General features: G+C 42.6%; 1 protein-coding gene across 1 annotated transcript in view; it reads left to right on the forward strand.

Moving 5' to 3' along the window:
* The first annotated feature begins 13505 nt into the window (after positions 1 to 13505).
* The window catches only part of ntf3 (neurotrophin 3), a 39233-nt gene continuing 35551 nt past the window's right edge, over positions 13506 to 17187 (forward strand). Inside the window, exon 1 of the mRNA XM_004568854.6 lies at positions 13506 to 13635. Coding sequence (XP_004568911.2) covers positions 13618 to 13635 — 18 coding nt within the window. The 5' untranslated portion in view covers positions 13506 to 13617. The remainder of the gene's footprint in view (positions 13636 to 17187) is intronic.

The following is a 17187-nucleotide window of genomic DNA, read 5'->3' on the forward strand; positions in this document are numbered from 1 at the left end:
TGTGGTGCTGCACCATCTTGCTGGAAAAACTCAGGGAACGTGCCAGCTTCAGTGCATAAAGAGGGAAACACATCATCATGTAGTAATTTCAAATATCCAGTGGCCTTGAGATTTCCATTGATGAAGAATGGACCCACTATCGTTGTACCCCATATACCACACCAAACCATCACTTTTGTTGTTCCAACAGTCTTGGAGGGATCCATCCAATGTGGGCTAGTGTCAGACCAATAGTGGTGGTTTTGTTTGTTAACTTCACCATTCACATAAAAGTTTGCCTCATCACTGAACAAAATCTTCTGCGTGAACTGAGGGTCCTGTTCCAATTTTTGTTTTCGTTGAGATGGTGCAGAAGCTGGAGTTTGTAAGGGTGCCATTTGTGAGTAGCAAATACCGCCGAAGGGATGTTCGGCTAATGCCACTCTCCAGTGACATGCGGCGAGTGCTACGCTGTGGGCTCTTGCTGAATGAAGCTAGGACAGCCACTGATGTTTCTTTATTAGTGACCGTTTTCTTGCGTCCACATTTTGGCAAATTCAACACTGAACCATTTTCACAAAACTTAGCAAGCAGTTTGCTAACTGTAGCATGGGAGATGGGTGGTCTCGTTGGTTGTCTTGCATTGAAATCTGCTGCAATGACTCGGTTACTGCGTTCACCAGATATCAACACAATTTCGATCCGCTCCTCACGTGTTAACCTCTTCGACATGTCAATGGCTGTAAACAAAGAGAAACTTGTAAATAACTCATGAAAGAATAAAGTTACGTTAAAACCAAGCACACCATTGTTTTTCTTGTGACATTACCAATAAGTTTGATGTGTCACATGGCTCTCTTCCTATTGAAAAAATAAAAGTTGTATCCAAGATGGCTGACTTCTAAATGGTCACCACCCATCTTGAGGAGTTTGCTCCCTCACATATACTAATGTGCCACAAACAGGACTTTAATATCACCAACCATTCCCATGTTATTACGGTGTATCCATATAAATGGCCCACCCTGTAATGAAGAGTAGTAATGAAGAGGAATCAAATACAACGACTATACTGGCACTCATAGTCATGTGATCAGTACATTGATATTCATTGTGACACTTTACAATTACTCATAATTTATGCTATCTAAAGCTCCAACAGTATAAAATTTACCTAAGACAGTTAATTCCATAATCTATGTCAAGTATTAACAAGAGGCTTGTTGAGCCTCACACACTCTACTTTGGAAAGGTGTAGAAGAAGGGTATGAGCAATCAAAACTGCTGTTTGCATAGCCCCTGCAGGTGAAACTACTGCAGATCGGGTACTGAGGACTGCGCAAAGTCACTTTGATGTGTGCCATCTGACATTTCTGACCCAGATCTAGTCATCTGTACTCTCTTTTTCAACAGCTGGACTTGTCCTTAGAGCCATAATGAGACACGGAACCTCCAAACCAAATGGCACCACAGTGAGTGTAGTGTATACTGAATAGTACTAATCGCTGTTCTGTCACACAAAAAATGCATTGAAATTGATTCACTGACACCCCCAACCTTGCAATGTTCAAGATTTTTATGGTATGCTCATATAAATTACAGAGAAACTGTTTAATCAGAGTATAGCATCAAATCATTTATCATTTTAGCATATTGATCTGGTCAGTTATGTATCAGGGGAGGATTTTAATCAGTTTCTGCTGCTGTGGTGTAAATGAAATTAACAACAGGTGCAGTAGGAGAAGCAGCAGAGACAACCCCCAAAACAGGAATGGTTTTACAGGTGGAGGATGCTGACTTTTTTCCCCTCATCATCTTTTCTGAGTGTTTTCTCACAAGTGTTGCATTCTGCTAAGGTCAGTGTCAATACTGGTAGGTTTGCTGTGTCTCCCAGCACAGTCTCAAGAGCATGGATTAGACTCCAGGAGACATGCAGTTACTCTAGCAGAGCTTGACAGGGCTGTAGAAGGTCCTTAACTCATCAGCAGGACTGGTACCTGCTGTTTTGTGCAAGGAGAAAACAGCATGAGCACTGCCAGAGGTACAAAATTACCTCCAGCAGGTCACTGGTGTGAATGTCTGTGACCAAAAAAGACCAACATCCTCTGGTGGGCCTTGTGCTTACTGCCTTGCACCATGGAGCCTGATTGGCATTTGCCATAGAATATCAAAATTGCCAGGTTCCCTCTGAGCACACGTGACAGACGTGAAAGGGTCTGCAGAAGCAGTGGAGAACGTTGTGCTGCCTTGTTTAGCATGACAGGTTTAATTGTTGGCTCAGTTATGGTTTGAGGAGGCATATCCATTGAGGTCCACGCTGACCTGTACAGTCTAAATGGCACTCAATCAAAAAAAACAAACAAAAAACCCCCAAACCAAAACAAGCACAGGTTGTTGTGTGCCTTCACTATCTAGCCATCTATAACCTGTCTTCATAAAGACAAACATTAAAGCCACAGCTGGGTCAAATTTGATTCTCTGCTGTTATTTTCCATGAATGCATACACATATTACCTTTTATAGTCCTTAATAGCATGTATTTTACAGGAAATAATGGAGGTATGCTCTTTGTAAACTGCACAACCTTACACACTAAACATGCATTCTTTTCACTTGTCTCTCAAGACCACAATCAGCAGAGACATTATGTCAACACAAATACACTCAGTGTGGGGTCTGTGTTCAAAGTGTTCCACTTTGTCAAAGCCACAGGTTTTATGAAGATTAGTATACACACACATTTTGTGTCGGTAACCTAAAGCCATCACTGTCTTCTTCTGCTGTTTTATTTGTCTACATGTCTGGGAAGCTGTAGAACTCAGTATTACAGTAACTCTCTTCACCTTCTCTTCAGTGCCCTCGCTCCCTTTCCACCTTACCTCTTCTCTCCATTCTGTGCTCAATTTCCTTAGTGCCTCCTTTCTGTCATTTAGCTTTCTTCCTCCATCCTATCCCAAACTCGCTCCTTACACTACTTTCAGCTCTCCATCCTCATGCGTTTTCATGTTGTGTTTTCCCTGTCCGCCTGCAGACATCTGTCTGTGTTAATTATGTGCGTGTTTGTCATCCTATTTTGTTTAAATAAGATTGCATGTGCTGAATTCATCCCTTTCCATAAATGCATTCATCAGCACTGCTGTTTAATTTTCCATGAAGCAAAGGGTGGCATGTTACCCAGAAGGCTGTGATGAAACCACTGTCCCATCAATTACCTGTTGTTGATATTTTTCAACAGGAGAAGTGTTTGCTATTGGTGATCAGGACTGTTCGCTGATGCCCTAGCACACTCCAAACAAAAACAAACGCACTGCGCTTAAGAACAGGCTTTCTTGGAGAATTAACTGTGCAAAAAAACTAATCAAGATCATGTAATTTAGGACATTGCTCATGATTGTGTCCGGAATAAGCCTGTCAGATAAGACTGACGGGGATCCCAAAGTAGGATTGTGTTTCACCCTCCATGTAGCAGCTTCACAACTAATATCTGGATTCCAGTCAGGTTAATACAAGTCATATTTATGTATGGGGAGTTTCAAACTTAGGCAGCACGGTGGCACGGTGGTTAGCACTGTTGCCGCACAGCAAGAAGGTCCTGAGTTCAATTCCACCATCAGGCCGGGGTCTTTCTGTGTGGAGTTTGCATGTTCTCCCCGTGTTTGCATGGGTTCTCTCCAGGTACTCCGGCTTCCTCCCACCGTCCAAAGACATGCAGCTTGTGGGGTTAGGTTAATTGAATAATCCAAGTTGCCACTAGGTGTGAATCTGAGTGTGAATGGTTGTCTGTCCCTATGTGTTAGCCCTGCGACAGACTGGCGACCTGTCCAGGGTGTACCCCGCCTTTCGCCCTATGACAGCTGGGATAGGCTCCAGCGCCCCCCGCGACCCTGAAAAGGATAAGTGGAAGCGAATGGATGGATGGATGGAGTTTCAAACAATCTTAAGGACAGACAACACAAAAGCAAAGCAGGGACAGCAAGAAAAGCACCCAGACTCTAATTTCCACCGGAAGTACTGTAAATGTATGCTCCCTGAAGGAATTTCACTGTAGAACAAAACTTACATGAGTATGGATTATGTTCTTGTGGTCAAGGAAAAGAGGTTAGGATTGGGACATAGGAGGTCCTCTTGGACCGCATCCAACCTCTCTCAAAGGCTTCAGGGGGATCTACCAGGCCCAGGAGCTATTGCCAATCCTCAATGAGGCCTTCCCCAAACGCAGCCTCTGGCATAGCTTGTTGCTCCATTATAAACAAGAAGCACTCCAAGAGTGCAAACCTTACACAAGGCCGCTCACTCTGGGGTAGTGTTTACTTTTAATGGAACAGTTTTGTATTTTATATACATTAATTTTGTTTCCTTTTATAAGGCTGTAAAACAAATTGCAAACTGCAAGTTTTTGTTATTTGCTCTGTTCAATCCCATTTTAATGTATTTAACATAATCTTTTTCTTTGTATTATTATAGGGTCTTTACCTCACAATAAAAAGCACCTTGAGGCAACCAGTGTTGGCGATTTTGAGCCATATAAATAAAACTGAATTAAACTGAATTGGCAGATGTGAATTGTAAAAGTGAAGTCAGGGGTCCAAAGTAACATGATGTTTAGAATCCCCAAATATCATTCCCATATATGCCTATATGCTATCCATACAAACACTGACAGAAACCGATGCAGCAATGTATAGCCACTATGTGGCTAGTGGTAGGTTCTCATTGGGAAGAGGTCATTTTTCAGTCACTTATCACTACGGTTCACGTCTCTCAGAGGGATTTGGTAACCTTAATGTAGCTTTCTCATTGACAAGACATCGGAAAAACGTTGCTTACCTTCACTTCACTCACTCTGTTTTGCACATTATGGAACCAGCTTCCAGTTTGGATTCAGGAGACACTATCTCTACTTTTAAGATTAGGCTGAAACTTTCCTTTTTGCTAAAGCATATAGTTAGGGCTGGACCAGGTGACCCTGAATCCTCCCTTAGTTATGCTGCAATAAATGTAGGCTGCCGGGGGATTCCCATGATGCATTGAGTTTTTCCTTTCCAGTCACCTTTCTCACTCACTATGTATTAATAGACCTCTCTGCATTGAATCATATCTGTTATTAATCTCTGTCTCTCTTCCACAGCATGTCTTTCATCCTATTTTCCTTCTCTGACCCCAACCGGTCGCAGCAGATGGCCCCGCCCCTCCCTGAGCCTGATTCTGCCGGAGGTTTCTTTCTGTTAAAAGGGAGTTTTTCCTTCCCACTGTCGCCAAAGTGCTTGCTCATAGGGGGTCATATGATTGTTGGGTTTTCTCTGTATGTATTATTGTACGATCTACTGTACAATATGAAGCGCCTTGAGGCGACTGTTGTTGTGATTTGGTGCTATATAAATAAAATTTAATTGAATTGTGTCACACCAGCTAGACTTTTTTGTGAAGCAGCATCATTGCGGTTTATTATGCAGCAGTTTTTAGCAGTTTTCTGTTGAAAGGGGATATTTTCCAAGCTTGGAGGATGCCCACTCGGTGAACGACTAGCATGTCTGTTCTTTTTTTCAACTACAAATTTAAGAATTTTTACAAACTGTCCCACTCGCTTCTCACCACCAGTACTACATTCACATCCACAAATAGAAAACTGTTCTGGAAATTATCCATAATGAAACAACAAAGCTAGGGAGTGACTTGTAACAGCTGTTCTCCCAAAAATAACAAAAAAAATATAAAAGACAATGTATTGCACGCCACCCTTTCCTGGCTGAGATGCTGATTCTCATTCCCACTGCTTGAAATTTGGCTATGAAATATTCCAGTGCAAGCTGGAGGCTATCACCTAGTGAAGCCAACAGAACCACATCATCTGTGAAAAACAGAGACGCAATTCTGAGACCACCCAAGTGGAAGATTTGTGCCAAATTGATATGCCTAAAAATTCTGTCCATAAAAATTATGGTCAGAATCGGTGAGAAAGGGCAGCCATGGCCGAATCCAAAACTCACTGGAACAAGTCCGAGTTATTGTTGGCAATGCGAAGCAAGCTCTTGCAATGGTTGCATAAGAACCAGACACCTCGAAGTACCTCTCATAGATACTCCAAGGGACAAGGTCTACTGCCTTCTCCAAGTCCACAAAGAGGTAAAGAGCTGGTCCAGTGTTCCATGACCTGGATGAAAACTGTGTTGTTTCTTCTCCTTGGAACTTGAAACTGATACTGCCGCTTAATTGACCCCCAAGTTTAATTGATGCTTTGATTAAAGAGTGCTCCCTTCATAAAGTGTCTACCTTACAATATAAAGTCCCTTGAAGCTACTGTTGTTGTGATTTGTGATAAATAAACTTGAATTGAAATAAATAAATTGAATTGTTGTTGGTGCAATAACGAAATAATATTACAACATTAATAATAATAATAATAATGAGCAAATGTGAACTAACATTAACACAGAGGAGAGGATGGAAACTTCCTCTCCTGCTGCAATAGTGGATAATTCGTGCAGGTCAGATGAAGATCTTTTACGACATCACAGAAAAATGTCTGAGAGACATTTCTGAAAATATCTCAAGGTTACTTTTCACTCTGTGCCTCATCTACTTCTCCTCCACTTTCACATAATTCCTCTTCAATAGATTCTACTTTCACTCAACCCTTTCTTCCTCTCACCTCCTGTCCTCACTCGTGCTTTTCCTCTTTTTCATCGGCCTCTCTTTTCTCTACTGACTCCTTTTCTACTTCTCTGCCTCTCCATCCATGTCACTCTTCCAAATCACCCAACTTTGTGCATATTTGATGATTTCACTGCCGTCCAGGATAATTATTACACAGTTTTCATGTCACGTGGGGGGCCTGTGGGACCTGCAGGAGATGTGTGTTGCCACTGTTCTGATTAAAAATTTACAGACTGCTTTACAGTGATGATGCTGAACAAAAGGGACTTCTTGTGATGTATGACTAGTGCTTAGTCATACAAAGGAAAAAAACACACACACAGTATAGTCATAATTTTGCTACAGCTCTCAATTGTGTTATAAAATCTTTAATTTTGCGGACATGTAATTGTTTTAACTTAAAATAAGTAGAGACCTCCATCCATCCATCCATCTTCATCCGCTTTGTCCGGGGCCGGGTCGCGGGGGCAGCAGCCTAAGCAAAGAGGCCCAGACCTCCCTCTCCCCAGCCACCTCCTCCAGCTTATCCGGGGGAATACCAAGGCGTTCCCAGGCCAGCCGAGAGATATAATCTCTCCAGCGTGTCCTGGGTCTGCCCCGGGGCCTCCTCCCGGTGGGACATGCCCGGAACACCTCACCCAGGAGGCGCCCAGGGGGCATCCTTGTCAGGTGCCCGAACCACCTCAGCTGGCTCCTTTCGATGTGGAGCAGCAGCTGCTCTACTCTGAGCCCCTCCCGGATGGCCGAACTTCTCACCCTATCTCTAAGGAAGAGGCCAGCCACCCTTCGGAGGAAGCTCATTTCTGCCGCTTGTATCCGCGATCTCGTTCTTTCGGTCACTACCCACAGCTCGTGGCCATAGGTGAGGGTAGGGACGTAGATCGACCGGTAAATTGAGAGCTTCGCTTTTACACTCAGCTCCCTCTTCACCACGACGGGCCGGTGCAGCGTCCGCATTACTGCAGCTGCAGCCCCAATCCGTCTGTCGATCTCCGGCTCCCTTCTCCCATCACTCGCGAACAAGACCCCGAGATACTTGAACTCCTCCACTTGTGGCAGGAACTCATCCCCGACCCGGAGTGGGCACTCCACCCTTTTCCGGCTCAGCACACCCTCACTACGCGTTTAGGTGCACCAGGTCTGTCCAGCGTCCTCCCCCGCCACCTGATCCAACTCACCACCAGGTGGTGATCAGTTGACAGCTCAGCCCCTCTCTTTACCCGAGTGTCCAGAACATATGGTCGCAGGTCTGCTGATACGATTACAAAATCGATCATCGACCTACGGCCTAGAGCGTCCTGGTGCCACGTGCACTTATGGACACTCTTATGTTCGAACAGGGTGTTCGTTATGGCCAAACTGTGGTTAGCACAGAAGTCCAATAACAGAGCACCGCTCGGGTTCAGATCAGGGAGGCCGTTCCTCCCAATCACGCCCCTCCAGGTCTCGCTGTCGTTACCCACGTGAGCATTGAAGTCTCCCAGCAGGACAACAGAGTCTCCAGGTGGAGCACCCTCCAGCACCCCCCCCCCAGGGACTCTAAGAAGGCTGGGTACTCTGAACTGCCACTTGGCGCATAAGCGCAGATGACAGTCAGGACCCGTTCCCCGACCCTAAGGCGCAGGGAACAAACCCTCTCGTCCACCGGGAAAAACCCCAACGTACCGGCAGCAAGCCGAGGGGATATTAGGATACCCACCCCAGCCCGCCGCCTCTCACCAGGGGCAACTCCAGACTGAGACAGAGTCCAGCCCCTCTCCAGGAGACTGGTTCCAGAGCCCAAGCCATGTGTAGAGGTGAGCCCGACTATATCTAGCCGGTACCTCTCAACCTCACGCACTAACTCAGGCTCCTTCCCCACCAGAGAGGTGACATTCCATGTCCCTATTGCCAGTCTTGGCAGCCGGGGGTCAGTCCGCCAGGGCCTCCGCTCCTGGCCGCCACCCGGCACACAATGCACCCGACCCCTATGGCGCCTCCTGCGGGTGGTGGGCCTGCGGGAGGATGGGCCCATGTCTCCTCTTCGGGCTGTGCCCGGCCGGACCCCATGGACTAAGGCCCGGCCACCAGACGCTCGCCCTCGGGCACCCTCCCCGGGCCTGGCTCCAGGGCGGGGCCCCGGTAACCCTATCCCGGGCAGGGTAAACTGTTCCCTCGGTGTCCTTTTCATAAGGGTCTTATGAATCGCTCTTTGTCTGGTCCCTCACCCAGGGCCAATTTGCCATGGGAGACCCTACCAGGGGGCAAAAGTCCCCAGACAACATAGCCCCTGGGATCCCTGGGACACACAAACCCCTCCACCACGATAAGGTAGCGATTCAAGGAGGGGAAAGTAGAGACCTATTTCTCCCTAATATCCTCAACAAAAATGTTGTTGCGTGACATAAAACATACACGTGGTTTAAAGAAGTTATTACATCACCTGTCATAAAAACAAAAAATATTAGGAATTGTGCTTAAAACTAAAACTGACATAGTTATGTATCGGGCAAATAACAAAGTGAAGTCATGTTTTATGCACCAGTTTGAGCCAGCACACTGGACTAATTTTTCTCTCCAGGAATACAAATAAATGTGTTTTTACTATTTCTTCTGTTTTCTTTGTGAAGCAGAAAATAAACATAAAAAATGTCTTTGGTAATCACCAATCCTGTTACAGTAAGTAGAGCAGCTGTGTGTCATCATTTACAAGGTTATCAAATCGCTGGTTTTATTATTTATTTTCTGCTTTAATATTAAGTAAAAATTTAAACTTCAAATTTAAACTTTAACATGTTACAAATTTGCCTGTGTACAAATCAAGGGTCAAACTCCACGGCTGAAAAATGAAGACACGGTGTAAGTCTGAACATTTGCATTTCCTTAGGTGGACACTAGAGGCTAACTCAACAAATGACTTAATTCCCCCAAAATCTTATGTTAAAACACCCCAATTTATAGGAAAATAAACAGGTTTATGAAGCGGTACAAAATTGGTTTTGCTATTTATCATTTCTGTTTTTTCTCAGCAAAACAACTGTACACATTTTGATGTAACTCAGTCATTCTTAAGTCTTAACAATAGACCTACTGCTGCTTTGAGTGACAGGTGGATATGCTAGCTGTTTCCTGGAACTGGACCTCTCAATCAATGGTGCCTTTTGAACGTTTTGATGTAAATATCTAAAAAATAACTTGGATGTACAGTCACCAACCAACTCTAGAGTTTACACATAGTCCAAAAAAGAGAAAATATTCAATGAGTGGAAGTTGGAAGTGTTTTGTTGATCAGGGTCACAGATAGGCTGAAACCTATCCCAGCTGTCGCAAGTCAAGAGATGCTCTATGCACTCTCTGTACGGCTCAGCAGGGCTAACACAAAGATAACCACTAAAACACACACTTACACCAATTATCCTAACCCAATCCATGTCTTTGGATGCACTGTTCCAAAAAATAGTAATGTCAAAGTATCTTTACAGTTTTGTACTGTCTTTCTAGAATATCAATAAGTAGACTGTGATTTTACATGTCGAAGGTAACATAACATCACTGTAAATATAGTAAAACACAATTTACTTGTTTTTTAAATATATTTTTTTGTACATATGCATATTTAGATTGTAAAAATACATTCACAAATGTATCATAATTTCACAAATATTTGTCTGTTATGTGAGAGAAGGATCTGTTAAATCCAAATGTAATACTATGGAAAAATATATAAAATGGTTGAAAATTAATGAGAATAATCAATAATTAAAGGAGTATTTGAATCATAATTTTGCTGAAAATTTCATGTCATCTAGGTCTGATTCAATAATTCAGAGGTAACAAGTGAAAATATAATTAATAGGAATGAAAACTAAAAAAAAAACATATAAAACATTGCACGGACACGCTGTGCTAATTATATATTTTAAAAAATAAATGTAGAGGTAGGAATTGCAATTAATATAAATCTCAAAGTATTCACAACATTGAATTCAAATGTAATGCTATGGAAAAGTATATAACATGATTCCTATAAGCTTGTGTTACATCACATAAGTATTATTATCTTTGCTATTTAGGGCGTTTGTAGCTCAAGAGTTGGCAGTTCTCCTTGTGATCAGAAGGTTGCCGGTTCGAGCCCCGGCTCTGACACTCTCGGTATTGTGTCCGTGGTCAAGACTCTTCACCTACCGCCTACTGGTGATGGCCAGAGGGGCCGATGGTGCGATATGGCAGCCTCACCTCTGTCAGTCTGTCCCAGGGCATGCAATCCATTATTATTTAAACCAACTGTTAACTGTATATTTCTGTACATATACGTATTATGATTCATATTGCCACATTCATTGACCTTGTTTATAGGTAATTTCATTGTTTGATCACGTTAAAATGTTCCTAATTTAATGTCTAAAAGCACTTGGAAAAGGCAGAATCCCATGTAAAATTAGCGCAACAAATTCTATTTTCATTACTGAAAATAACCGTATTTTTATGGGACAGTTATTTTCTGTTATTTTACGGTCGTATTTTGGCGCCCCAGCTGCCGGAATATTACCGTTTTTTTAAGATGTTTTTTTTAACAGTGTGGTGGAATAAAGTTGGAGTACCCGGAGAGAACCTGTAAGCTACAGAAAGGCCTCAGACTGGATTGAAAACTATGGACCTTTTTGCTGTGACGTGGCGATGCCGCCATAACTAAATATGCTGTAATGTATCTCTATTTATTCATTTCTATTCATCTCCTAGTTTTTTTAATGTGTTATTATTATTTCCTAAACAACCCGATGTTATTGGTCTGGTCCCTTAGGATGAGGATGATGTACACAAACTCCTTGAAGACAAAATTACGCTTAGTTAGCTTGCTGGCTAAAGCTGAAGATAATTTATCTGTTCTGGGGTTAAAATAATCTTGAGCGATATTATCCGTCTTTGCCAAAATGGAGAGCAAAACAGGTATAGCACCGGTTACTGGGTGGGGCAGGGCATTGTCAATGGTTGGTTGAATTAAATTACAAAGTAATAGTGTAGTCTACAGCCTATTTGGTTACAGTCAAACATCCACTGAGATCCTTTGGTGTCATTGCTGGCAATGCAGGGTAGCATCTTGTCGAATGAGGTTGAATCTATGCAGGTGCAAGTTTGAGTAACTTTGTAGTAGACTGGTGGACACAGAAACTACAACAAGCCTTTAAGTAGAATGCCTTATCCTACAGACACTGAAGCTAGGAGATAGCCAAGGCCTAATCCAACTCTGAGTTTTATTATTTTCCTCATTTAAGAATTATTTTTTATTTACATTATGCTGATCTCTACAAATGCATAGCAAAAATGCTGAAAGTTATCATATTATACTGATAATATTATACCGTGTTCACTCAAGGTAAACATGACAATGATATAACAATAATATGTGCAGTATATGAACAAAACTACTGGGCCACCGACACATCACACCTACAGCAGCTGTTCAACAGTGCCATCAATGAAGCTCCTGGCACACAGTTTTTGAATTGATGTTTGGCGGTTTGGTGTGTGTGCTACAGCACTCTGTAACTTGGTATTTCATTTCATTTTATTCATTTATAAAGCACATTTAATAACAACAGAGCGTTGACCAAAGTGCTGTACAACATAACAATTAAAGTTAGTGGTCTGCCACTTCGTGGGTGAGCTCCTGTGGTTCCAAAAGGTTCCACTTTGAAATAATAGCACTTACAGTTGATCATTCTATATCTACGAGGGAAGAAACTGACTTGTTATAGAGCTGGCACGCTAATGCTGTACCACGCTCAAATTCAGTGAGCTCTGTAGAATGGCCCATTTGTTTCTTTAGAAATGTTTGTAAAGGCAGACTGCATGGCTAGATGTTTGGTGATTTCTTTTTTTAGATTTACTTATAGGCTTGTTGCCTTTATTTGATAGGTCAGCAGTGGAGAAAAGAGGGGGAGAAAGAGCAGGAGAACACACAGCGAAGGCCCACAGGTCAACTTCAAACTGCATTTTAGCCACAGGACATATGAGTGATGCTAAGCCAGTAAGCTAAACTGGCAGCTCTGGTGATTTATTTCATAAATCTGTGGCACTGAAAACACCTGAATTTCAAGATTAAGCATTGTGTCCCGATATCGTTATCCATGGTGTCAGGAGCCTATCCCAGCTGCCACAGGATGAGAAGCGGGGTACACCTTGGACAGGCGGCCAACAATAATTCTCCTGTGAGGACTAACAGGACTTTGTCCTCTTTAGCAAAGTCTGATGTGTTTTAGAATTAAATAAAGTGCTTGAAACTGACTCTTACAAGAAGCTGAGTCAGATTTTTTAGGAACTTGCAAATAAAAGTTTGACACACTAATGTTGCCCAAATTACAATGATTTACCAGTTTTTATAGACTATAAAACAATCTGAATGAAATTTTCTGTCTAAAACTTGTACTGTTACTCAGACTGCAGTTTAATCTTAGTTTTAGGCTTTGAAGAATTTGACCAATAAAAGCCAGAACTACATACAGACAAACTGAAAGAGAGCATTAATCACACGCGCGGCACGCACACACTCACACGCTCCTAATTCTGTGTCCTAATTCATGTCAGTAGGCTTGCTTCGCTGACAGACAGTGGCCGCATGCATGCATGCAGGTCTTTGCTCTTTGCTGCTGCATGCGCCAAGAGCCATCTGTCCTGTAACAGAAAGAGCGGCGTAGATTATGTTGTCCAGAGAGAGAGAGAGAGAGAGAGAGAGAGAGAGAGAGAGTGTGTGAGAGAGAGAGAGAGAGAGAGGGAGAGAGAGCGAGTGTGTGTGTGTGTGTGTGTGTGTGTGTGAGAGAGAGAGAGAGAGAGAGAGAGAGAGAGAGAGAGAGAGCATTACGCACACCCTGATCTTGTCCACACAGAACTAGTGTGGCGCACAGACAAGCGGCAGCCCTCACAAAGTGGGAAGTTTTCGCCGAAGGATTCAGTGTAAAAATTAATCACCTTCATGTCGACTCTGTTGGATACTAACCCGCCGATGCTATGGTTACCTTTATTACGGTAGGAACAACTGATTTCATTTAACTGGGAACTTAGTGGAGTATTTTTGTCGCTGCAAAACTCTTTGGTTCTTTGACACCAGGTATAAGCCAAAGTGTGCGACTTGCTCAACATTATTTAAACGATGGTAACAGACTCAGATGCTCAGAGCTGCTGGATTTACAACTTGTACAAATGGCTTTAAAAAGTTTCAGAAATCCTGAATTTGGTAGAGAATCGCGTCTAAATATGTGCTGAAGATTTCGTATTTAGTTTAAAAAAAACTGTGTTATTTTGTGTTCACCGACTATTTCACCTTCTAACTTTAAGCTTTGGTCAGTAAAACCAAGTAAAAAGGGAAACTACCCAGAATGGACAAAGTAACGCATGTTGCACGTTTTCCTCGGAGTTTGGAACAGGTAGACTTGAAGGTTGGCTATTTACAAAGTTGGTTTACGCATACAAATGTTTGGAACTCCTGTTGTTTAGTCACACGCGGGAGTTTTACCAGCGGATCTGGCCGAATGCGCACGAGAACGATGTGCCTCTGGATTACCCACGCGCTAATTGCTCCTCAGATCGCGGTTAGTGGCTGTGAAAGTTGATGTGTCACGGATGACTCCTACAATAAAGGTGGCCTGTGCGCACTGCTCTCCCTCTTTGCTTGTTGCTCGTTCCGTGTGTGTGCGTGCCCGTTGTTTGTATACGCATGCAGACTAAAACCTGTTAGACCTAAGAAGAAAAAAAAAAGAAAAGAAAAAGTGAGAGCTCTCCGGGCGCAAAGATACCCTCTCCAGAATCTTCATACGTACTGAACTTCAGTACTTTAAATTAGTATTTTGTTAAAAATGCGCATGCAAGAAACATTCCCAACTCGTTTAAAATGAATGTGAAAACATACTTAAAATATTTGAATTGGGGTTGGAGTAGGTGCACGTGGGTACATTGTATAACCTTGTTCCCTTCCATCAAACCACCTCAGACTTCAGATTTCACTGTTGGCAGGTGTTAAATGAGTCGCATAATCCTCCCAGAAATACTGATGCTGTTAGCGGGTGCGTGGACTAACATGATGGCCCGATGAGGCGCGTGTATTGTAGGATCTGTGGTCTGGGCAGCTTTGTGTAATGGCGCGCATCTGTGGGCGTATTCAGCCTTTTTGGTGGATGAGTCCCTGCTGCTGCTTCTCGTACACTTTTCTGAGTACGTGCGTGCGTCGAAGTGTGTATGCACGCCAAGAGGCCGCCGGAGCAGCTGTTGCGGTGGCGGATTTGAGCCTTTCCTGACATCCAGACACACAGCAGGACTGGGAAATTAGGACACATGGAAGGAGGCGAGAGAGGGAGACACCGGCTCAATTCCGTAACTTTATGGGCACTTGAGTCAATGATGGCCTCCCAGGAATCCTGAGAGAAGCTGCTGCTCCAGCTGTGAGCTGTTGCGTGCGGGCATGCCATGCAGCTGCAGTTTAACAGCGTTCATTTTGTGCTTTACTGCAGGAAGAATGGAGAAAAAATAAGGAGTTAGGGTTGTGAACAGCGTAGGGGCGGTGCTCAGTGTAAGAACATGAAGTACAGTAGATATGGTTAAAAACACTATACTTTTATTGTGGATAGTTTAACTTTTTTCTCTTGTTTATGCATCTCATCTCATAACTTGTTTGTATAGTTTTTGTTCTACTTTCATTTCTTGTGGCAGTTTTTCTTTTAAATCACCTTGGTTTAAATTCCAAGAGTAGCTTGAGAAAACATGTCGGGAAATTATGAATGCGCAGCTATCAAAGGACTGCCGCCAAAAACACAACAACCAAAGATCAAAATCAGAGCGAGCTTATTTCAACAGAAACAAACGTAATGAGGCATAAAATCAACTTTAACGAATGTGCACAGTGAAAATGGCAGAGATCGTGCCAAGAAGTTTGGAGGTGTAAAAATGTGCGACTGTAACTATACAACACCAAAAAGTGTGCTTAGTACATTTTTCCTCACCAGATAGAAACTTAAATAAAGAAACAGATGAAATCACTCGTTCTGTTTAATTGGTCTCTTGTTGACCAATGGAGTTGGATTGGAGCATCAGCCAGGAAAAGGCAGTCTGGGTGGGTCACCAGTGTTATCCCATCACAGATGTTTTGTGACATTTCCAGATGGACTGACCAGAAGCTGTAGTGTCCCCGAACCCCCTTCTTCTTCTGGAAATCTGTTCCCCTCAACATGTGATGTTTTTTCACCTCTCCTCGTGCTGCAGGATTATGTATAATTCACTTTACAACTGACATTTTTCTACATATCCAGAAACTGTACAATTAAATCTTTCCAAAAATGGCAAATTAGTTTTATTAGATCACAGAAAACAAAAAATCCAACAGATGTATGAGGGAAGGATAAAGCGAAAATGTATATATCAAAAAATGCAACCCTCTCAGGCTCAAATTAAACTTTTTGTTGCTAATGCACAACCAAGTCCTGCAGTGGTACTTCTGAGTAAAAAAACACTCATAAAATATGTATGTGGGGTTGTTAGTTTTTAACTCTTGCAAATCGACAACGCCTGCCTTGAGAGGGTTAACAACTTTTACCATGGAAATGAAAGTAGTACATTATCTTTTAAATGCAAGCAGGCTTTTACAGAATCAGTGTTGGGATATATTTAGTGGGACAAACCCAGAGAATCAATCTTGGATCCCATTCTCAGCTTTTTGTGGCTGTAACAAATTTCAAATTCATTTAGAGTTATGCAGAAATCACTACCGACAAGTCCTGTGCTATTAACATACTTTGGCTAAAAAACAAATTATTTAAAAACATGTATAGTGTGCTCATTTGGTATATTTTCCTGAAATAAACTTGTTTTAATTCAGTTATTATTAACTAACAGTGATGAGGGTATTCTTTCAGGATGGGCCTACTGCTCGTACTCAGCTTAAGGTCCATGCAAAATTCACAAAGGGTGATGGGCAGCAGGAAAAAAATAATCATTATATTCATCATGTTTCTTTTCAGTACGTTCACATGTGAGCTGAGTGCTCTGGCTGAGAGCACAGAAGCCAAAATGCCTTAATGTTCAAATATTCTTGTTGTGAAGTTAGTTAGTTTAAAGCAGTGGTTTTTAAACTGTGGGTCCCACTAGTGGGACATAGATGACCAAAAAGGAATATCAACAGGTATCTGCTTCTGTACTCGGATACGCCACTTTTCTGATATCTAGCATTGGAAAATGTGCTAATTACCAATATATTCACAAAGGCATTTATGTGTGCAGCACAACCTCCCACACTGAGGGGGAAAAACAATTAAACAATTAAATCATGAGGGTACAAAGCCTGTAATATGCGATGGTGCCTGTGGAAAAACTAGCAAAAGTCGGCTAGCTTATCTAGCATGGGACAGCTTCCTATCTTAGAACTTTGTGGGATTATGGAAATGGAGATTTCTACACTAGCGCTTTGTTCTCCAGTACTCAACTTCTACCACACAATAGGAGGCCATTACGACATACGCTTCGTCAGTGTCTGTGTACAACTAAAAACTCAAACTCAAACACAAATAGGAAAATGGCACCACCTTATGGAGC

Source organism: Maylandia zebra, linkage group LG17 (assembly GCF_041146795.1).
Source record: "Maylandia zebra isolate NMK-2024a linkage group LG17, Mzebra_GT3a, whole genome shotgun sequence".
NCBI classification, from domain to species: domain Eukaryota; kingdom Metazoa; phylum Chordata; class Actinopteri; order Cichliformes; family Cichlidae; genus Maylandia; species Maylandia zebra.